The sequence below is a fragment of the Platalea leucorodia genome (genome assembly GCF_965183815.1).
Source record: "Platalea leucorodia genome assembly, chromosome: 17".
NCBI classification, from domain to species: domain Eukaryota; kingdom Metazoa; phylum Chordata; class Aves; order Pelecaniformes; family Threskiornithidae; genus Platalea; species Platalea leucorodia.
Window position 1 is genome coordinate 5,171,553 of NC_138839.1, and position 24,310 is coordinate 5,195,862.

The 24,310-nt window shown below is 41.0% G+C and overlaps 2 protein-coding genes across 4 annotated transcripts in view; both read right to left on the reverse strand.

Annotated features, from left to right (window-relative positions):
- The window catches only part of CLSTN1 (calsyntenin 1), a 40,238-nt gene extending 16,670 nt beyond the window's left edge, over nt 1-23,568 (reverse strand). For 2 of the 3 annotated variants that reach the window (XM_082328994.1, XM_082328992.1), the window contains exons 1-7: nt 23,393-23,568; nt 13,275-13,397; nt 6,259-6,288; nt 4,623-4,818; nt 2,334-2,542; nt 1,178-1,327; nt 894-1,079 (exon numbers count right to left, since the gene is read on the reverse strand). In XM_082328994.1, coding sequence (XP_082185120.1) covers nt 894-1,079; nt 1,178-1,327; nt 2,334-2,542; nt 4,623-4,818; nt 6,259-6,288; nt 13,275-13,397; nt 23,393-23,495 — 997 coding nt within the window. In that variant the 5' untranslated portion in view covers nt 23,496-23,568. The remainder of the gene's footprint in view (nt 1-893; nt 1,080-1,177; nt 1,328-2,333; nt 2,543-4,622; nt 4,819-6,258; nt 6,289-13,274; nt 13,398-23,392) is intronic. The other variant, XM_082328993.1, reaches the window with a different exon arrangement.
- The window catches only part of CTNNBIP1 (catenin beta interacting protein 1), a 46,440-nt gene continuing 35,461 nt past the window's right edge, over nt 13,332-24,310 (reverse strand). Inside the window, exon 5 of the transcript XR_014230043.1 lies at nt 13,332-13,397. The gene's annotated coding sequence lies outside the window, so the exon portion shown is untranslated. The remainder of the gene's footprint in view (nt 13,398-24,310) is intronic.

Genomic DNA, 24,310 nt, shown 5'->3' on the forward strand with positions numbered 1-24,310 from the left:
AACCTTATTTCACCTCTATCTCGGGAACCATTACATTAATACCACTTGTCCCTCAGGCCCATGAACACGGTGCCTTTCTCTTGACACTATACTAGTTGTAAGACTAGTATCCATCCAGCTGAAGAGGGCTGCATAAGGATCCCCGCCCAGATCACTGTCTAATAACGTAGTCAGGAGCAACGATACCCAGCAGGTACTCGGCTTGCTGGTTTTCTCCACTTCAAGCCTAAATCATTAACATCACAGTGATCTACTCAGGGAATAGCTTAGGAATTGCCTGGGTCTCTAGGGTTACACCGTACTCATGCTTTCAACTAACTTCAACTAAAGTTGAAGACATAAATCAACAGTGATACTTCGTCCTGTCATCTCAATTCTTCCATACTGGCTACAAAGGATTTGTACGCTTTTTGTAAGACCTTTAACTGCAGCATACGTGGATGCCAATGCGCCCTTTATTCCTAGGGCAAGCACAGTATAAATTTAACTGATGGAAGTAACTGTTTTTTCCAAACCACACTTTCTTGGTTTTCACATCTACCTTTTCACCACGCATCCTTCACATCCCTCAGAAAAACAGAAAGGTTTTAATGGCTATACCCTTCCGTGTGTAACCACCTTTCAGCTCTTGAACATGAATCTCATGTGAGGGAAATTATTAGTTTCTATAAGGTAGTGGAGAGGCAGAAGAAAGGGATTCTTTACTGCATTTGAGATTTTAAAAATCACCTTCAGCCAATTTCATGCTTTTTATTGCCTACTAGGCAAAAAGTTGGAGGAAACTACATGCAAATGAAGACCATATCCACTCGTTGATTTGTGGTCTAACATAATAGTCAAAGAAAAACTAGTAAGCAAGAGAGACCACTGAATTTTAACAAAAGCATTCTTACCACAGAGTCTGTGAATGGATTTCTCAGAGTAGGTGTCTCTGTCACAGCCTTTACCAATATGGTTGGTTTCTAGTTCAACCGTTGCTTGAATTGAGGTTATTGGCTCATCGCATGTCTCCAAACGCATACTGGGGAAGAGAGCTAACGAACCAGTACCAGGCTCATATTCTATTCTTTTGCTCCAGCCTGTGTATTTATCCAAAGAAACAATATTAAAAATCTCTCACGTTTAACTGAAGGTACTGGCAAATGCTAAAAGCAGATAAGGAGGAGATCAAACTAACCTTGCCAGCCAGGCTTGCATGTAGGCTTAATGCTAATTTTAACCAACACATCCTCAGCAGCTCTCTTCTTCCCACAGTCATACGCTGTTACTGTCAGTTTATACTGATGTTCTTTACCATAGTTTAACTTTTCTGTGTTTTTTATATAACCTGACGCAAAAAAAAAAAAAAGAAAAAGCAGCAATAATCAGACGTCAGTATCCACTCATTTCTCAGGGCCATTGCCGCACTGAATGCATCCAGGTACCACCTATGTACTTCACACAGGTACCAAGACTTTAACGGACACGCCTGCGAGTGAATTAGCCCTTCACTATTTGACTTTTCAACGCCAGACATCAGGCCCAGATCCTTAAAAATTACATAAATGCAGAGATGAGCACACATACACAGAACATCAGGTGCTTTAAATAGTGTATGATAGTACTCAAAATGAAACTGCTCATAGGTGGTAACTGATACATAAATTGTTTGGCATGTGCCAGGATTCTCTAACTTTTTTAAAATTTGCACATCCATGAAAATTATCCATTGGCAATGTGGATCCCCCAAAAACTCAAACTAAAGGCCACTAAAACTGTTTCACTTTGCTTAATCAGCTTCCTTGAAACCCTAGAAGTAGTCGATAGATTTTGAAGGGTCCGCAGATCACTGGTGGAAAGGCAATGACCTAAACAAATCACCACACTTCAAAACCAATAACCATGATACTCTAATCTCCAGAGCCACACATGAGCATCTCAAATGTGAAAAGCACACACATGGAATCCTATTTTGAAAGCTAATTAGCAAAACCTCTCCTAATACAGAACAGAAAACTACAGGGAAAAAAAAGAAAAAAGCCTACTAAGAGCTGGTTTAAAACATAATACAGCTACCAAATTTCCTTTATTTTGAAAAGCATTTTACAAGAAACACCACACAGGCAACACATCCTCTGCTCCTTACATCAGTAGACAGCACATGCTATTGGCATTGAAAGACATCTCGCTTCTCAGTATCAATTCAAACGGCTAAAGTGAACACCTCCATTCAACTATGTTGTAGGAAAGGGTTAAAACAGAGTTGCTGTAGTTTTATGCTGACCAGTCTGAAGTCCTATTCTTAGGGCAGCAAATTACAGTAATTCCCACTCCGTCTCACATCGTATGCTTACCATCTTTGTCAATAGCAAAAGGTACATCCGGAGTTACAATTTCATAATTGCAAATCTGGCTGAACTGAGGTGAACAGTCCGCATCCACGGCTTCCACTTTCAGGATGTTGTCATACCTCTTCCCTTCAATAGCCGTTGCCTTGTATGACTTCTCTTTGAAGACAGGAGCATACTCATTAACATCGTTCACCTGAATATGTACTGTTGCTCTGGAAAGAAAACAGAAAGGTCCGTTTCCTATGTATCGCAAAACTCCTATTCATGCAAGGAATCTGGTAAAACAGCTCCCTCTTGTACAGATGAAGCTATCCCTCACAATTTAAGCTCTCTGAAAGAAGTGACCAATGACTAATAAAACTAATAATCTCAACTGCCCTAACTGGGAAAGCAGTGGATATTTTTCCACTGTGTTGCTATATAATTCCGTGTAGTTTTAGGTTATTGCTTACTATTGCTGTTTATTTGCAAATTAAATTCAAATTCTCGCATTGCGACTATTAAATTGCCACCATTTTACAGAAATACAACAAAATACAGCTGTGACAAAAGAGACTTTTACTTTTGTTAAAACAGTACAATCCTTCAAGTACTTTCCTGCCATCAGAGTATTTGATATAAACACCCAATTTTTATGTCATGTGAACAAGAATGACAGTTAAGACTGGTCGTAGACTAAGAGCTCAGTCAAGTGCACTCGATTAGCTTTCTTTTGGTAATAAAGTTCTGAGCTGTGTCAGTCAGTGAAAACCGGTTTATTTCTTGGATGTAAGAAGAGATCAGGCAATTTAAATGGACGCATCACAGAAGTGAAAGATACACTTTAACACATCGTACAGCTAGCTAGATAATCCTAAACAGACTGGATCTTGAATTCTGTCCTTTCATGCTTGTCACCGATGGCTGGTATATAGGAAAATAATGCAGTTTCTATCAATGACCAAGGAGAAAAGGTGAATAACAAAAAGCATCTGGAATGTAAACTAATAAAGAATTCAGTCACTACAGTCCTTCCATAAAATCAAGTTTTCTAATGCTTATGCTAAAAAATAAGGTTTTATTTTAACCTATGTGCTAAATAAATGCACAAAAAATGGCCTTCTATACCAAACGCTTTATATTCCTGACTTTAAGAGCTAAACTCCAAGATGGCTAATAGCCACAAAAAACATAACACACACAGCCGTGGGGCTGGGAAATTTCAACAGTGGTTTGTAGGTGCAGGTCTTGGAAACCCATTCTGCTGTGGGAAAATAAGAGTTGCAGAGCATGCTGCTAGATCTGTACTGGTTCATTACATAGCCACAAATTTGGATAACCAAAATCAATTAACCAACACAGGTAGAAAAATATAGATAAGTTCTACAGTGCGGAAAAGGAACTGTACACTATCAAACTGAATGAACAACGTAATTCCGGTCAACCCAACAAAACATTTGTTGCCATCTTTCTCTTTGAAATCTTTCTTTAAAAGACAAACTGAATATCAAATAGAGTTTAAGGGCATACCTATTTTCCGTAAGTGTAATCCTTAAGGAGATAACTTTCTGGTGCTTATTTGAAGCATACAGCTATAGAGTTACAAGGTTGTATTTGTCACCAAGATGACTGCTGCTAGTCTATTCCTCATCTTATTTATGCCCTTCTTTGCTTCACACAAACAGTAATCTTCCACATGCTCTGCAGATGTTTACACCAGTGTGTTAAACAGTTATTCTCAAGTGGATTTTCAAGAGAGCATTCTACATTGTGGTTTTTTCTTTAGATAAAGCTTAGCTAAAGATTGCTTTGTTCCCATTCTTTAATCTAGGCAGAGATGAACCTTATGCTATCAAAGTTGCTTGTTTTGGTGAGGCTATCTGGAAATGACAGCAATGTGTATTCTCTTCCATTTTGTCAAGTTTAAGATAGATTGACTCCTTGAACGAGCTTTTCGGTTTTAGAAACTGAATTCTGAAACAATGTCGAAGCTTGGTATCCCACGCAAACTCTTTTTATCAACTCAAGCCAGATTTTAACTATATCAACAGTTTTCCTGCTTCTATCCCCACACTATTTTCTAATGTAAATTCAGAGACATCAAGGGATAAAGCAGTAGCACCTAGAATAGAGCTAAAAAGATGTCAAAACAGTTCATTTCCGTTTTGCTGCCGTTTGTATTACGATTATATGAAAGTCTTCCAGTATTAACACTTGGTTTACATTTACTCTAAACACATAGACCATAAATCACCAGGAGGAGGAGACCGCTTGAAACCAAACTTCCCCTCAGCCCACCACGGATTTACTTACTTGTGGGATTTTTTTGCATTCGCTCCATCTGGCCCCTTCCCACAGTCATAGGCCTGTATGGTGAATGTGTAGTCCTTCTGTAGTTCACAGTCAAGCTTTTCTTTAGAGCGTATTATCCCCTCACCAGTGGATTTATCCACTACCACTGCTTCAAAGGGAACATTTTGCCCATGAATTTTAAATCCACAAATCTCACCTACAGATTCAAAGTCAGAGAGGTTAGAACGGGTCAAAATTGTTACACATTTTAAAAATAAATGATGAAATATTTTGCAGCCAAGGGTTTGTGAGGGTCTGTGGACAAAGCAAGAGCACTGTGCTTTAAAATGGGTGATTTCTGGGAACTTTAGTAAAAAGAAGCATACGTCTGCCTTCCAAGCAACTTGTTTACTTTGCATCCATTCATGCAGGAATACAAAAGAGAAAAAGAGAAATGTAGACAGGCATTTCACAGGAGTACTTGAGATAGCTCTAGGGTAAGAGTAGATCTTATGAGAGCATACAGCCAAGGCCACTGGTACTATCTTCTATGCCAAGCTACTGGGAATAGCTGGGCAGCTTGTTTATTTTGACCAGAGCAAAAGGTTAAAATGCACAGTTACAAGTCAAGGGGTGAAAAAGCTTCAAGTACAGGTTCAGCACCATAATTACAGAAATTCTGTCAACAGATCAAAGAACAAAGTCTTCCTGTGCAATGTACCTGGCTAAAATTAGGGAATCAAAATAAACTACTGAATGAGAAAGGTAGAAATACCAACTTCTCAGGCATCCATTTCAACAGCTATCTACTAACACAGACCAAACATGTCAGTCAAGGAAGCTCTTGGATGGCATGATTTAGTAGGCTTTCCTTTCCAGTCAAACTCTTCATCCTAACACGCTAGCAGGAGAAGTCCCTAGTACATCATTTTAAAACACGTCTAAGCCTAAGATTACACTCCAAGACCTCTTGCTGGCACAGCTAGGTCAGTCTGTCAGCACATTACATGGAGTGAGCCTAGCACACCTAGCTGTGCTAACGAAAGCCACTCAATAGACAGTTTGATCACCTACACTGTGTTTTTACCTGTATAACTTGTTACGTTTTGAAGGTGATTTTCTTACACCAACATAAAACGCTACTTTGCTATTATAGCTGCAGTGGTATCATAGTACCAAGAATGCACTCCTCCTGTAAACATGTCTAGAGGTATTCAAAAAAAGGTATTTCACTCAGATTTTTAACTACTGAAGTAGGTACTGAAGGAAGCGTACTGCAGGGAAGGTGGTACAATGCTTTGGCAGATAAATATTACTTTACAAAGCATATGAAAAAACTTAAGATGTCCCAAAGAAGTAAGCTATCGGTGAAAACATCAGAAAGCGCTGATTTTCCCAAAAACAACTTCTTCAGCGTCCATACCATGTACAATAATCCCAAATGGTTCAAATGGATGTCTGATTTACAGATATTTCTAACCAAGGGTTTGGTTACATAACAGTCTTTATCAATATATCTTAAAATAGAAAAAAACTGGGAGAATAAATGGGACAAAAGAGCATGACAGGATCTTCTGTTTAAGTGCTGATTCCCCATTTCATAACCAAAGTTAGTAGGTTAATATTCATAAAAGGGATAGAAAGAACCCTTTATCACCTTCTTTGGTGACTGTCACCTCAAAACTCTCTAAAGGGAGAAAAGATAAACCCAAGTCAGTAACAGAAAAGGTTGAAAGGGAGCAAATAAGGAAAAGGCAGAGAGGCACACATTACACAGAAAAGCTTTGGAAAAATTGTATTTTAAAATTCCAGTGGTGATTTGCTGTAACTGTTACAATTTTAGAGTTTTAGTTAGGTTAAATATGATTTAATCTTTTAACTCCACGTTGTCGTTTGTAGAATTTTGAAGTATTTAATAAGTTTATCAAAAGGCTTTTTTCTTTTTTCCTTTTCTTTTTTTTAATACCAACTGCTAAAGAAAAGATATTTTCAAAATTCCATGTTGATGAAGAACTATCCATACAGTAGAATTTTCATCAGAATTTATTTGTACTATTCTATTTAAAGAAGACATGTTAAATAATTTAAACAAGCCTTCATCTATTATACTGAAACCACCATGTTTCTACACTTAAAGAACTTCATAGTCCCCTTTTGAGTTCCAGAAAAAAAAAAATTAAATAGTCATGAGATTTTTGTGTTTCCACATAATTTTTATCGGTCTAGCTTTTATAACACCTAGCATTTGAAAAATTTAAATTCTACATCAAACTCAACTTGACAGTATTGCCGCAATTCATGATTAAAAAATATACACATTAAATTGTGATCCTAATGAACAGAAAAGCTTTAATGTAAGAAATGGGGGGGAGCTATATATTTTCCTAGCAGCATATTGTTCTTCCAGGTTAAACAAGCAACCAACAGCTTCTGTCATTTTGTTCTACTGCTGAAATCCTGTAATGCTGGACAGCAGAGATTCAGGTACTCAAATATATTCATCTGCTGGTGCTGAGGATGCCCCAGAGGAGCCTGCCTTGCCCCCTCCAGCCACTCCAGAAAAGCACAGGCTTCCCCAGTGTCCTGCATCTGCCACGCTTACGAGGAGATCTCCGATATAACTGAGTTTTACAATGGTATCAGACGATTGTGACAGGCACCTGGAATAGTTTCACAGTTTTAATGAAAAGACAGTTAACCCTGTTCTTCACTCCCCTGGAAACCATAATCTGTGAATACCTCAAACTACCACCTTTTACATACCATCCAACATATCAAGTATTTTTTTCCTGATTACCATCATCTTTGACCTGAATTCCAGTACAACAAAGCAGACCTGTACCCTTAAAATCACTTCTAGCAGATCTCCTGTTAATTCTCACATATTTCAAACAACTTGCAGTAACGCAGTCATTCAAGTCTCCATTCTAGAGTGGCCTTAAAAAGAGATGAGGCACTATAAGTACAGAGACATATTTTTCTTAAAAAGGCAAATTTACAGTTTAATATTGAAACAGAAATATAATTAAGGAAAAATGCCTTCTAATGTATCACAATTTGTAGTCCTTCATTTTAAAAGGAGACAGTTTCTGAAACAGCTCTCATTAGGTTCTCCCTGAAACTCACTTCAGGTAATCCCTAGATTTATAATCGGCTCTTTATTTTAATGCACCAAGTATGCTGCCTCTTGTGGCACCCACATAATTTATTTCAGTCTATTCTTACACAGGATATAAATACAATCCCAGATTTCAATGTGTTTTGAGGATAGAATCATTCAAGAAAATTTTACACTGCTTAAATTCGTGGCTGACACCACTGATTAGCCAGAAGTGACATTCCAACTGCAAGCTTTTAAATATTCACATCTCCTACTCCTGTACACGCTCCTCCCTGCCCCCTTCCCGTGACTCTAACCTTGAGAGTCAAGCGTTGTGCGTGAAACATTAAGATTACAGGAAAAAAATTGTATGGAAGGGCACATTAACGCAGAAAGCCTGACAATGGAGAGAAGAGAGAAAAGTATATTAATGTGGCAATTGCCTATTTGGGAGAAGGGGAGGCTGTTTAAAAACTGGTCAGTTCTTTATCACCTGAAGGGACCTTTAACTCTGGCACCAGCACCAGTTTGGCTGCTAGGATGTTCAGGCATTATATTTTTGGCTCCTGAGCATAAGACATAAATAAGCCCTCCAGTAAATAGCCATGTGTCTCCAGATGCTTTTTAAGGTGTAAAGCTTCAGTTCGAGGTGTACTATGGCTCAATTCCTGCCAGATGTTTCTCAGAACAATAACTGACCCGATACAATCCTATTTGCCACTTTACACACTAGTAAGATTAACAAAAAGCCCTTTTATTACTATCTAGACAAGGTTCTTGTGACTGAAAAAGTTATAATGCATAAAAACTATGGTGTTACTTATGATATAAGTGGTCTAAATAAGCAAATGCAGAGCTCCCAACCTAACAGGCTTTTTAAGCTCCCTTCTTCAAAAGTCTCTCTGCAATGCAAAGAAACAAAAAGGAATAATTCTCTAAAGTACAAAATATTTAAAAAATTAAAGCTCCCCTCCTTTCTCAAAAATATATTACAGACTGTTACAGAGCTGTTTCAAGACAAATAAGACAATTTACAGATTAATATTCCCATACACGGATGGTATTAATTTTCATCTCCATTACGAAATGCATATATTTATATAGTATAGGTAAAGCTCCTCTGTGATTATAGAATTCTTGGCAGTGAATTTTTTGATTGCCATTAAGGAAGCTTAGTCCCACATCATGCTCCCTAAGGTTTCATGCTACATGGTACGTGCTTAATGCTTTTTCTCATTTCATTCTGAAGTTGAGATACATTATTGAAATAAATTCCTACCGCTCCTAATCTTAGAACAGAACAATGATCAATCTGTAAATTAATTTACATTTGATATATTGGAAACTGTTCAGCTAAATAAACTGTGACTAGGATAGAACTTTACAGTGTTTCACTCAGCTGGAATTACAGTTGAAAAAACCATTTCATTTTACAGATAACACATTTGTGGAAGTTATGTTAGCCAGAAAACACACAGTAATCCTGTATCCTAAAGGCATTCCGTATTTCTCCTTTCTAGTGCAGCACAATCAAATGACAGTGAGGATTTGGTAGAATGTTAAGTTTTGTTGATTTTTACTGTTTTCTCTCTTTCTGTACTGTTATGATATAATGATGTAAAATAATTATATCACGTAATTATAAAAAAGTTGTTCATAAGATATTTGAACTGGACATACAGTATTTGAGTAGACACTCTCCAAACTTGGGAGTCCGCTGTCCCTCTACATTTCCATTCCACGGAAGGAGAGGAAGCATATTCCCCCGGCTCCAACCAAGCAGCAGTCTACACGAGGATCACGGAGAGCCTTCAGGAAAGCCTCCCGTTTCAACACGTTTAGAATGGCTCCTAAACAAGTACTTCTTAGTACCATACACAAAACTTTTAAAAAGTGAACCAATTTTAAATTTCACAGCTCCATTTCAGTTTGTATCTGTATATATGATAGGTACAAAACAAAGTGTCACTTCACTCATGCCTTAAATTTGATGCAAAAATGGCTGAAATACTATTGGAACAAAAAATTCCTCTTAGGTTTGCCAGCCGGCTGTGCAACATATTTGTTGTACGCTCCCTGGATGTGACAAGATCAAAATCTTTATCTGTTTGATTACACGGTGTCATTCATCTTCTCTACATATCATTTCTTTATACCCATCACCCAGCCAAGCGGTGCATTACAGACGGGCCTGCTGCAGACAGGGCTCAGCACAGCTCCCTGCCCTAAACAAACACGGGGCGACGGCGCAGCACGGAAACACGGCATCAGCACTCGCCCGCCGCAACGCGCGAACCCCGCACGCCTCCGGGGAGAGGCGGACTGTAAGGCTGGGTGGATTTGGGGGGGGGGTTTTAAAGAATGAATACAGATTCTGCAAGATTATTTTCAAAGCTCTATGCATATTCATGCTCTAAGTCAAAAAATTCCTAGCCCCCACAAAAATACTTCTTGCATCCCAGATTAGAAAGGGGAAAATAAAGTATTGTGGCTGAGAAGTGGTTTTCTCTAGGGGTGGGGTGGAGGAAGGGGGATTTAAACCCTGCTACAGACACATCAAAAAACCAAGGAAACATTTCCTTCCACAAGGGAAATATTTTAAACATCTTCCTAGCAAGACCCTGCGTTATACTCTCACAACAAAACGCGTTCAGCTATGTGAAGGCATCCAGATACAACTTTGTTTGTTTCAAATGCAATAAAAATTCATTTCCTTTTTGCATAGTAAAGGGGAAAATCCATACTCAGAGCTTCAGACATTAAACTGATTTTGGACACGAATTACTCTAATGTGCAATAGAAAAAGTAGCTGTCCTTTGTTGTATTTTTTCAGCAAAACAATTCAGGATCAAATTCCAACTGAATTTGTAACGCAGAAAAGTTGCACTGAGGAAGGAGAATGGTCGCTGTCTTCTCAAGCAGATCTGTAACAACCACGGTACGAGAGACTGATTGCACAGAGCCTCTGCGCCCCGGGCAGCACGATGAGGCAACCTGGCACGACTCTATTCAAACCCTCTTTTCAAAAGTGCGCCGTTTCAGATGTAAAACCATAGAAATTACCCTAGAAATAACTGTCTGTATGACCCTACTTATTTTTGCACACCTGAATTTTAGGATCCCACCCACAGCATGGAGTGAGCAAAGCAATAAAATACTACTTTTACTTGCCCCAGACTTCATGTACTACAAAGCATTTAAATGAACTAGTTTCAAGATGTTTCAACATGCTCAAAATTGAAATAAAGCAAAATGCTCTACTTAAAACATTTTAAACCTGCCAACAGTTCAGAAGTTTCACAGCTCAGCTAGGGGGCACGGTTAATGAAAATATCCAACCTTTTGAAGCATCAATAAATTTGATTTATAAGTAGGAATATCCTAGTTAGGGCTGAAACAGCCCTGAAGACGCTTTGTTTTGCTGTGAAAACATGTCACTGATCTAATGGGCTTCTCACACTTAAACACCCACATAGATGCTGCTGGACAATAGCGAGGCTATTCTCCGTTCTAGGACATGACTACAGCACCACCAACTACAACTGATAACGCTGATTCAACAGCACTCCCACATTTGGTCTCCTCAAAGACAGATTCGAGTATTGTTCCATTTAATGGCAGACAAATACTTTTACAGATTCCCATAGCACAGTCATTCAAAATTTACGCAATTCAAATCTAACAGAGTGATAGTGAGGAAAATTTCTTTACAACATTAGCGTGCTGTACTCAGAATTTAAGATATCTACTTTAAATCCATTGTTCTGCTGCTGCTTAAGAATTGTTAGTTTTTGAAAGCCAAAATATATAATGTTTATACAAATGTTTAATAAAACCAACTTCCCGTTGGTAAAAATATTCATTAAATGAAAGCAGGTTTATACAATTTAGATCAACGCAGCGGAAAAGCAGTCTCATTTGACTTTGACATTGGATTTTCCTCTGCAAATCTGACAACATATTTGAAGCTATTCTGCCAGTACTTTCTTAAAGCTTCATGATATCCAGCACGCAAGAAAACTTTACTATCCACCAAGAAGTATAAAATTGCCATTTTCAAAATCTGTTCAATGCTGTCAAACTACAAGCACCTATATTTAAAGCACTAAAGAACTGCGAGAGATGATTCATATTCTCCTAATCACCAAGTATGTAAGTCAGCCTTCCTATAACTCTTTTTACTTAACAGATTTTGTGTATCCCAACACAAGTGTCTTCATTTGGAAATGAAAAGGTTTTTTTGTTCGTAGGCAGCAGTTTTATTTCCAGTTAAGATCACTTAGAGCCTCTGCCACGTGTATCCAATACATGAGAAAGTTTGAATTTCAGAGGTTTACCATTATCTCCGAACTTCCTGAATTTATAACGCAGCCTGGGAGATAATTACAGCCTTATAATAATGCAACAAAACTGTTACTTTAAGTACCACTTTAAGAAATTGTGACCGAGTTGCCACAATACTGTAGCACACAATGCAGTTAGCATGCTGAACATTTCAAGTTGCTATTAATTTAATCACTCCCTGTTTTGATCACTTCCCCCTTGAAGCCAGGCTAAGCAATGTTCCCAAAATGGCTAACGTCACGTCCTCCAGGTATTTTACTAGGATTCTTAACTCTAAAATTTTACTTAACCAAGTAAGCTTCTGCAAGTATCTAATTTAAGCTTGTGTTATCCACTGCAACTAATTTAAATACCTGCAGATGCCTGATGGTATTCTTCAAACACAGTTTTCTAATATTTTATCAAACCAAAAATGTACTTTCCATAATACTGCATCCAATTAACGAATACAGTATTCTTAAACAGTAGTTTCCAGAAAAAAACTACTGTGAAAGTTTGTAAGAAAACTGTCATCTGTCAGTCCTATTTGAAACTGAAGAATTAGCCTACGTTGTGCAAATGGCTTGTGTACCATTCTCTATATTCTTTGTTAGAGGAGAAAAAGCCTTTCCTTCAGGTAGAAGAGGCTGCCCATTTTTTAGAATACCTGAAACTGTTAAGCAAGCTTATCACAGAAAGTCTCGATTTCTACAGGAATTCTCAGTCCAAATACTGCAGAAAAGAAATGCAATCTTAATTCTACTAATTACTGTTTCTGATCTATTAAGACACAAACAAAAAACACTAAGAAAACCAAAAACTGTCTTCAGAAGGATAAGAAAATAATTGTTTTAGAACTCCCAGACTGAATGCTGTGAAATGTGGAATCCAGAGGACTGAGGAAAGGTTAGACACTGGGGGGGACGACGGACACGACACACACAAAACCCAAAAATAACAACAACAAAAACCAAACACACTAGAAAAATTAACATATACACATGAAGTTGAAAGACGCACAGAATATCTCCAATATAGAGTACTCTCTGGTTTGGATATTTGGATATAGTTGCATATTTACGCCTGTAAATATGAAATAAAACTCTGGTCCATGCACAAACATTTCCTAGGGTCTAAAAGCTTTGAAACATTATGCTACTGTTAGGGAAAACACAATAAATAACACACAGCATTTGTCATCAAGACAGCATTTCCACTTCTTAAAAAAGAAATGCAGATGAATTCTTTACCTGCAAAACGCAGAGGCGCGTCTTTGTCCAGGGCTATTAACGGGGGGTCCAAGAGCACCGTGTTGTCATTTTCTGTAACTATACCATGATAGGTTGTTTCAATCCATGGCTTATGCTTGTTAACTGAAAGGAAAACAAAGTACCAAGTCAAAACGTTTGAAACTGACAACGACTTTAAAAAATGCTTTATAATACTGATTTCAGTATTTCCCTCTTTCATTTTTCTAAATCTGAATCAGCATTTTACTAAATTAAAAAATTTGAGACAAAATCCTGGCTAAGTATCTTCAGAAGAGTTCAGCGTCCCTGTAGGCTTTCCAAAAGTAACTCAGAGAATCTAAATTAGTCTCTTAACTATGCAGGGATTTAAGATGCCCCCGAAGTGCAATTCAAAAACCTTGTAACAGTGATGGGGAGCCGCTGACAGTGCCAAGCGTGACAGGAAAAAAAACTGTATTCAGCACTGGACAAAAAAAGACTGGCCAACGTGAAACACTAGGGTCTGTTGACACTCTACTTCTCACCAACTTGGAAAACTTGGGACCCAGTTGGTGGACTGTTCTTCAGAACGTGAAGGCATTTTCTAGTTCCAGCATTTTGTCTTGTATGGGGGTTTTTATTAGCGAATACGTGGAAAAGAGATCAAACTTCACTAATTCCTACACAAGGCCTAAGGACACTTGCCAAGGAAACAAACAGGGAGCGACAGACGTTTCTGTCCCAGTGTAAGATCTACACCTAGAACCTTTATTATCAGCTTTACCAGCCATTGATATGGCACCCCAGGCAAAGGGGGACTCCAGGAGTTCTGCTGAAGCGGGGGAACTATGCAAAATGGAAGAAAGGGAGAGAGAGGAGAGGCAATGGAAAAGGGCAAGACACCAGCTTCGCAGTCCCACACCTCGGCTGCAGAGACACAACACAAGCGTTCCAGGCCCTTCTGGGTTTGGAGGACTTGTACTTTGTACTCTTTAATCCAATACATGCCTAACGCAGATTTCAAATGCTACTGAAAGAAGGGACCAAAATCTCGGGCCTTTTCTGTCATCTAATAGAATGCCTTGAAATCTGTGTAAAATACCGACTACTTTTTGTATTACTTAAATAGTAGTTGCTTTAGGAGACTGGGAAACAAACTCCACTAAAAGATCGCCCATAAAAGCATTCTTCAACTCTGCATAGAAGAATCTATAAACCGATCCCTTGAGCACATTTAAGATGACTGGTCTTCTTCCTCTGCTGCAAAGAAATGCAGCATCTTGCCTTGTCAGCTTGCAAAAATAGTTTTTTCTAGTACATCACGAATTATGCGAGACAAAATCCTACTTTATCTACTAGGTTATCATCTACTATACTATGCGACAATCCAACGTGAGAGAGCCTTGATTATTAAGTATTTATGTCATGATCTCCAAAGATAAATACAGTTCGTAATCCACAGAACCAGTATATGTGGTGTAACAACTAATTCTTCTTGACAGTTGAATATATTGTTTCTTTTGGTCTAGCGCTCTTCGTGCTGAGGTTCTACATGCATCAGTTTCACCTAAATTGTTTTGGGCAATGTATATCTGCTACTTCAAAACACCTCTTAGGCTGCCACATACTCTTGCTTCATAAATTAATACTATTTTCCCAGATCTAGTTCTGGAAGGTTGTACTTATCTAGCTGCTTAGAACCCATGGAAAACATTCACCTAGAGGGCCAGAAAACTGCTCCTTGCCATACAAAATCAAGTCACCTTCAGCAAATGATGTATAGTCAAACATAAGAAATGCTTGGCTAGAGGACGTAACAAACATACCAAACAGCAGTCAATAGGTGGTACCACCCAGATTTTGGTCTTCATGAGATCAAATACTTACAACTTCTGAAATAAATGCCTGTGCAATCACAGCAAAGTATATACTACAGCTAGAGCACTATTACACAGTTGAGCCCTGCTATTTCACTTCTCTAAAGAATTACATAAGCAGATTGTCAAAGGAGGCAGAGGTGTAAGGCTAACCTAGACTTTTGAATCCTGCTTCTCCAACAAACTAAAATGGATTCATGATGTCTGTCATATGCTTACCCAAGGGAATTAAAAAAATGGTGATAAAAGGATACTTAAATGATTAAACCTAGAGGTAGAAAACTCATACAGGAAACCATAATACTCTCCCAATATGTCTTCACCTGCAATCTTTTACTGGTTAGTAGCAACAAACTGCTGAACAAGACATAATATCTTCATATACAATAATGCAGCAAGAGAGAACTCACAACAAACTCCTTTAATGCAAACAGTGTTTAATTACCGCCGTGTGGTTTTACTCAATATGGCAACACTATCTTTATTGCCTCAATACACTCACATAGGCATGCTTTCAATATTCAGCATACCAAATAGCCAGCTAAATGTCAGCCACATTGTTCTGTTTACCCAGAGAAGTACACTGCTGCAGCACCCTCCAAGGAACTCAGCGTTTTAAAACAACCTTCGTCATGCTCAAGGGGACTAACACATCATTCCTCCCTCAGAAGGAAGGTGCCAATAACTGCTAAAATGTGGGTCTCCAATTGAAACAAGTCTCTCATTTCAAGTCTGGTCTAAAGAAAAGTGTTTCACTAATACAGTTACACCTCAACGGAACATATCAGAGTCCTTTCACCCATTCATCTTAGTCTTTGCAAAGACCTCGTATAAAATACTACAACAGATCTCTGTCAGAAAAAACTCCACCTCCATTCTAATGCTTCTGAATGTAGATTACAATTTTTTTTAAGCATTGAGAAACCTTCTCCTAATTTAGCAACCTGCAGTAAATCCCACTGCTGTAGGGTAGAGAGTTCAATAAAAGCTTGAAGTACTGTAACCACATATGAACAGAATTATGAGTATGCTAAGCATCTGCAGAGTCTAGTGAACCTTCAAACAACAGGCCCCGTTAAAAGCAAAGTCATGTCCTTTTATTGTGCTGTAGACAATAAAATCATAAAGCTTAAAGCCCTTTGTGTTTAGGAAGGCTAAAACATCACCAGATTTTAAAACATAAAGCTTAAATCCCTTTGTGTTTATGAAGGCTAAACATCACTGGATTTTACAACACCAAACTTACTGCTGAATATTCAGGAAAGGCCCGTTATCCATATTTGTGATCTACTGACTCTAGCATAACCAGACACTGTAAGAAATTCTCAAGCTAGCATTTGAAATATGAGGCACAACTTACAAACAGCACATTACTGCTTCCCTTGAACCAACCGCAAAATTGCACCAAGTATTATTCTGATCTCAGTTGATTTAAACATTATTAAATGTTGGACTGAAGACTATCCTTTCACCTTTTTTTCCTCTTTAATTGTTACAAAACTTGTGAAATCTACAGAGAAAGTTGTTCAAAGCCAGACTGTTAATTTCAAACCAAAACAGTCAGCCTATTCCAAGCTTGACACTAACAAAGTGCCCTGAGCTGTTAATCTCTTGCCATTTAACTGGGATAAACTACACTGGTTTCCTTGAAATACAATATTCACACTATTTGTAAGCGCCTCAACTGGAATCTGTTGTAAATCCCAACTAGCATTTAATCTAGTCAAGTGGAGGAAGCTACCCTGGCACAACACAGCAAGCTGACTTCTACTTAGTTTTTAGGGGCCAAAAAAAACTTAGAAGACGGCTAAGTATACCTCTTTTTCATCCAGGTAGCCAACTGAACTGCAAAGCTCACGCTAGAGCCTTTACCGCTGCCACGCAATGACTGAACGCGCATCTGCAAGGTGAGCACAAGCCACCTGCCCAGCGTGGTGCATCTAAAGGTAATTGCCGCTAAGCTATAGGAGGAAAGGGAACTGGTGCCTGACGTGATGCGTGCCTTGAACGCTGGCTTTTAAAATACCATTCGCTCTGGGTAGATGTGCCCAGTTTCTCATGAAACTGAGCACACCAGCTTTTACTAACGCTGACTGGAACTACCACTGACTGAAAAGGAATGTACCTCAAGGAAAGGATGCTCCACCGATAGCAGTGGCTGCTGCTGCAGAATGCAATCCATCAGATCAACTAGCAGCAACTTTCTCCTGCTGTTTAAAAGAATTAATGAATGTAAATGAGTGTAAAGGCAGGACAACAGGCTTTACGGCTACTATGGAAACTTTAATCAAAAGCTATAATCTTAAGACAAGCAGAATTAATTCAGTTCTAGTATTTGAATGCGAACATATTAAAATTAAGTGTATTTATCAAAGTCCTTTCTGAGGATTTCCGTTATCGTCTTACAAGTGGTCAGAAGTTAATTTGACTTAAATGGGACCTGGCACCTACATAACTGAAGATTTAGACACACCTCAACCAGAAAGGGCTGTAGCTGAAAATATTTTTTCTTCTCGATAGCTACTTCTAATATATAGTGTTGTTCAGCCATGACACATACCTTTAGAACTAGAGCAAGATGATTTATGTCAAAACAAATTCTTAAGGATTACCTGGTAAAACATGTTGAACGAACTCAATAACAAGTACTAGAGCTTGAAAGCCTGATACTCTAGTGACACTAGATAAACATAAAATATTCATTTCTAAAATCCACCTTTGAGACTTCATGAAAAATCGAATTATAGTCTGTCAATTCAAGTGAACTGCACTCAATGAACTGACTGAACAGTCATTTACTCCTGTCCTGAAGGTCTGACAAAAATTTTGATGACTGTACATCTTTTGTTTGTCTTCCTCTTGATGTAAGAGACTACAAGCATGCCTTTCAGCGAGACAATAAAAAAATCTGAAGCATGCCTTACCTTGAATATTCATAATTTAGTACTGTTCTGATGATATGTCAAGCAATATCATTAAAAGAACAAGTTTGTGTGGTACATAACCACAAAAAAATATAGCTCAACAAAGGAGTAAAGATCTACACAATAAAATAAACCTTCTCCACCCTGAAAGCAAAGTTTAATAATAAGAAAGGGTGTAGCATGGCCTGATTATAATGTGTGTTCTGTGCCTGTCCTAGACTCACCACAGCCTGCAATTCAGAGCTGTGCCTCTATTTTGTATTAGAAAAGGGCGAGGATTAACTTTGTATACAAACAACTTGAAATAGATCAGTGGTAATGAAAAGACTTATTTTATATTTGTTTATTTAATTGGGTCTTCTCATATCTAGAATTTTATCAAAAATCATCATGTTACAACCAGGTACAAACAATGGGGTAAAACTGAATGCAAGTTTTGCTCAAATGCTGCGTTTCTTGATAGCAGGGAACTTATCTATAGCATGGGTTTCCCAGACAAACAATTTCCATTACCGGGACATGAAAACTGTAAGAAGTTCCAAAATACAGGGGGGTGAATCTGCATTAGGAGAGGGATTAGGTAAGGGCATGGGCATCCACTAGCATTAACCTCTATGGTTCCTAGTTGAAGGAAAATCAGGTGGTTGAAATTCATCCCACAATTTCAGACCTCTACCTTAGATTCTTTGCCACAGCTAAGGAGCACTTGCAATTTGTGCTCTGGAAGTTCAACTGTCATACACTGGCAGCACAAGGTACTGTTCATCAACTTTCAGGTGCCTACAGTTTGAGCCTGTACGATTAACACTAATTCTCCAAACACCATATTCAAACTAATGGCCGTAGGACTTCAACAAGTTTTATTAAATTATATTTTACCTAAGGAAAAATCTCTGATTTATCACCATTTACAGAGAGTTTCCTGTTCTACACTGAACCAGTTACCTAAATCTGATTTTATTTGTACAAAAATACATGGAAGTTTTGCTATAAGCCTGAAACTAAGGTACATGCAAATGACTGATTAGAAACTAGTTGCAATTTTTATTACCCACAACTGCAGAAGAAGAAATGTTCAGAATGCCAAAGACCTTAGAGGATATACTGACCAAATTTCAATTTGGATAAAAGCCTGGCAGGGAGAACGGCAAATAAAAATATCCCATCACAAAACTGTCTAAATGGGATTAAGGCAACAAAGCCTTAATTTTTGAAGTGAAATTTAAAATGTTTTAAACTAAACAGAACACTAAAATAGAAAACATAAGCCTCTAACTGTAAACATTCATTTAATAAATGTTCTCTTAAATGTTGCTAATTATAGCGCACGAGTGGAAATCACTTACTTTCTCACGGTTATCATATTTATAAACTTCACTCCTTGAAAGGGAATCTTATTTACAAATACAGCAAACATCATCTCAGTATAGCCAGCACTTCTGGCTCTACTTGCTGACTCCATTTAAAGACAGGGAAACCAACTGGGAGCAGTAGCAGCAACTTGTTTTCAATCCAAGTACAAAGCAAGTGGGATGAGACCTAACACCATAAACAAAGGACAGACAGTTCTTCAAAGGCACTGAGGTTTCTAATAATCCTTTCTAAAGGCTCCTAAGGAGGTTTAGTCCCTACTGAAGCCAATGCGAGTCAATCACTACAAATCAAATAAAATAAATCTTGCTTTGCACTCTAATTAAGACCAAGGCTTCCGACTTTACTCTCCCACATTTTGAGGTACCGCTTCTGTCTTTGACAATAATGATACAAGATGTATGCCCCTTAATATCATAAACAAAATTTCAGAGAGATTTGTCTGAATACAACTAAATAGAATAAGAGATAAGGCTCAGAAAAATGGTAAAAGTGCTTTTGTTCACAAAACGTCAATGAGTACAAAAGTTTCTTCTCTGCGGCAGAACAGTTTCATAGCCACGAGCCACTGAGCTCTCAGACACTTGGACTTTCATGGCAGAAGATGCCGCTTTACCCAGAATACCAGAATTCTAATTTAATCTGTTTGAGATAAGATGTTCACATTATGCTGTCCTGTGGCCTGATCTAGGTTTAACTTCAAGCCTTCTAACTTCCATGAGAAATGGAAGCCTGTGAGCCTAGCTTCCGTCCTTCTCCTTAAAAAAAAACCCTGTTTGTAATAATCTGAAACTGGCGATTTCAAGTCTGCAGAAGCAGTAAGACCTCAAACCAAAGATACATTTAGAAGTCTAGAAAAGTTTCTACTGATAAATTTTCCTGAGAACTTGGCACAGACAGCACAACCTGCAGTCTAATAATATGGGAGAAGGCAACTGGCACAACAGTATTCCAAACACACGAAGTAAACTATGCTCGCCCAGACCATCTCTCCTCCATTTCAATTTCCACAGCAGTGTATTATTTTATGTAATATATATAGAAAAAGAGATGAAAATTGTTTGCATCTGAACAGATGGCTGTATATTATGCTTTCCCAAGCATTATGCATCACAGAAAGGTCTAGTACTGGCTAAGTCTTTCTCTTCTCCGTAGTCGCTTAATTTCATCCATCCCTAGAGGGAAAAAAAAAAAAAAAAGCCCCCCAAAATAGCCAAATTGTCTCTTCATAATCCTTTAGGGTAGTCTTAAATTTCGTTGCCTCTAAAAAGGAGAGAGAAACCTAGCCACCAGCCCTATACTATAAAGGCTGTTACTGTGTCAAAGAAACATCTGCAGTAAGGCCGTGGTAGTGAGAAAGTGGTTTGTGGTTTGGATTCAAGACATTCATAGTACCAGATAACTTCCTGAAATAATCACAGATCAGCAAAGCTTCCTCGAGATACTATTATTGTGATCAATACCCTTCCTAAATGACAAGAAGCTGGAAGGGGCCCAAGGCAACAGAGGTATATCGCTCTACCTGGCCAGAAACTACGGAAGAAGCAGCCATGAGATGCACTGCCTTCTCGTCTGGAAAGTCACTCCATTCCCCTCCCCATTCAGCTCTGTCGATAAATATCCAACTGCTTCACTTTGACAAACACTGTTTGAATGCACTGCTAACTACTGCTTTTCCACTGCAACATTAGTCCAACAAGCTTAGAAATATTTGGGTCAACTTGACCAATTACAGGATAAATTCAGTTAAATTAAGAGTTTTGCATCAGCTGGACAGGAATACGCCAGGAATACGCCTCTTTACAACCTGCAACCACTCTTTGCACCCCTTAAAAGAACTACAGGGAAGATAGTAGGTGAGCTAGCTCACACCTAACTTTTGTGTAAGATCACATCCCCCAAAAGCTATTTTGATTTCTTTCACAAAAGAAGCCACTCTTCACTCCCCTGTTCCAACCACAGCAACACACAGGACTGGAGAATGGAACCCACCGCCCTGGTGTAGCCTTTCCAGTCCATTTCTGCACATTACTGAACCAAGCACAATTCCGTTTTCATCACTTACAATAAATCCTAGCGACCTCAGTAACTAGGACTTTTAAAGTCACAGATGAAAAAAATGAAGCTGTACTTGGAAAAAAATGGAACTGACAATACAGCACAAACCTGAAAGTTTACCATAAATGCTTCCAACCAAATGTTTCTCCTAACAACAGGGAAATGGCAGTGAGCTGCCCTAGCAGCCTTCCAGGTGTTCTCCAGAGCTTACCCATCGTTAAATGCATCTTCATGTAGCATTATTAACAGGCCTACCTAGAGTAGCCAAAATGTCAGGAGGACCAAGGCAACTGCACATGCTAAGCCAAACCAGACCTCCGACTGTAACTCAGTTATGTGCGATGAAGTTTAAGAGATCAGGACCTGCAGTCCAGCAGCTCTGTAGACTGGACTGAAAACAAGTACAGCCTCTAACAAACTGCAGAAGAGCTAACAGAGCTGTCTTGGTAATGCTATCTAAATGTGCCATTCATTCCCAAGTACATATTACCTTTCTTTGAAGAGGGTTTTTGATGTTAATTTTTATTCATAATTTCAAATGACGGAAAAGCCTAGCAATGCAATGAAATTGTGCTTCTGTATTGATGCGGTAAGCATTAAATTTCATGGTTCCAAGAACACGAGTGAATAGGTTTTACCTAAGAGATCTCGTACAGGTAAATTATGGCCGCTATCTAAACAGCTGGCAGATGACTTTACTACAGCAGCAGCTTCTTGATCCTATGTAGGGAAATTGCAGCAAGGTGTGTCCTTAACGAGTTCTTTTTGTTTAAGATCGAGAACTTCCCTTCGATGTATTTGCAAGCCATTTTAAAGCCACGCTTCTAATCTACATTCAAATTAAATGCAAGATCTCAAATCTCATCATATGATCAGCTAAATCTTGCAGAAACAGCATTCTCAATTCAAGGGGTAACCTTCAGGTAAGGAAGCGTTTGCAAGCCTCTTACTGAAATCTGCTCAGAAGGAGACCTGCAATGCGTATACTTTTACTCCACAAGATCAATCAATAGCCACAAGGCCAACGTTTAAAAACGCCATATCGCTGAAGGTTTAGCAAAGCTATCTGTCCTCGCTAACAACCAAACGAGGGCTCTTTACGTAAGCCCGAAGGCTCGGCTCCCCCGGGGCTCTCCGAGGTGCTTTATTTCCCCTTGCCATCCCGCTGGCCATCCCGGCTCTCCCACCAGCCCAAACCCCGTCGCGGCTCTCCCCGCCGCACGCAGACGCCGCTCCGAGCCCTGAGGAGAGCGGCGCTTCCAGCGGGCGGCCGGCGGTCCGGGCAGGGCGGGCGGGGGGCCGGGCAGGGCACGGCGGCCCCGGGCAGGGCGGGCGGCCCCGGGCAGGGCAGGGCGGCCCCGGGTCCGGCTGCGTTTCGCCACCCTCGCCCTCCCCTGCAACAAGTGACGGCCGCTGCCCGCCTCGGGCACCGCGGGCCGCCAGCGCTTATGTAACGGGCGGGCCGCCGCCACCGCCGCGGCTGGGCCGGGCCCCCGCGGCCGCACAGCTGAGGCGCGGGGACCGACCTCGGGGGCAGCAGGCTCTCGGGGGGAGCAGCCCGGCGCAGGTGAGCGCGGAGGGCGAACCGCCGCCCCCCCACCCCGTCCCTCCCCGCGGCGCCGCAGGTGCAACGGCCGCGGCGGGGCCACCCCGGCCCCCAGCGAGCCCCGGCGAGGGGCGGCCAGCGCCCTCCGCCCCGCGATGCCCTCCTCTGCGCTCCCTCCCCCCCCCCCGAAGGACGAAGGGAGCCAAGGGCACCGTCCCCCCGCCCCGCAGCTCCGTCTGTCCGCGGCACAGCCCCGCAGGGCGCCCGGGGAGCGGGCGCGCAAGCCGCGGGGGGCCGGACCTGCCGCCCTCCCCTTCCCCGCGGTGCCGGGCAGCCTCCCCCGCCCGCCCCGGCTCTGTTTACCTCGAGCGGCCCCTGCTCCGCCGCAGAGCAGCGCGGCCAGCAGCAGGCAGGCGGCGGGGGCCGGCAGCGAGCGCGGCATGCCCGGGCGGCGCGGCGGCGGCATGGCAGCGCGGAGCGGTGCGGGGCAGCGCGCAGCCCCGGCTGGCGGGCGGCTGTGGCGCCCCCGCTGGTCCGGGCTCCGCTCTGCGGCGGGCGGAGGGCTCGGCCCCGAGGAGGAGGAGGAGGGAGGAGAAGCGCTGCGCTGCCCCGCTCCGCTCGCCTTTTCTCGCCTCCTCCCCTCCCTCCCCCGCCTGGCAGCGCGCGCCCCGCCAGCGGCACCTAAAATGGCGGCGGCGATCGCGGCCGGTCCCCCCCCGCGCCCGTTACCAGGCGGGGGAGGGAGCGAACCAACGGCGCGGGGGATGCGGGAGAGCCCATCCGCGCCGCCGGGGAAGGGAGCGCTCCGCTCCGCTCCGCCCCGGGGGCCGCCGGCGCCGCACCGGCTGCGGGCCCGCCTCCCCCACCCCTGACCCGAGCGGCGGGAGGGGGGGAGCCGGGGGTTTGGGGGGTTTGGGGGGTTTTTTGTTTTCTTTGCACGAGCTGAACCCACCTGCGTCGCTGCAGCTGCGGTCGGTTGGTAATCGGGGGGAGCTGATGCCCCACTGAAGCCTCGCACAGCTGGGTTAAGCAAATGCTGATTAAACCTCCAACATTCCAGGAAGAGTACAAACCCATATAAAGCTATTGAAATGCTTTCACCTTAACATTCACAGATCTTTTCAGCAAAAAGGCAAAAAAGCTGTTTTTTGCCTAACCCACCAGTGATGCCAGAGACAGCAAGGCCACCAGCAGCCAGCCCGGCACCGTGAGGCACTGGGGCAGAATGCACAACCCCTGCCCATCTGCGGGGCTCTGAACCACCCCAGGAAGGAACAAACT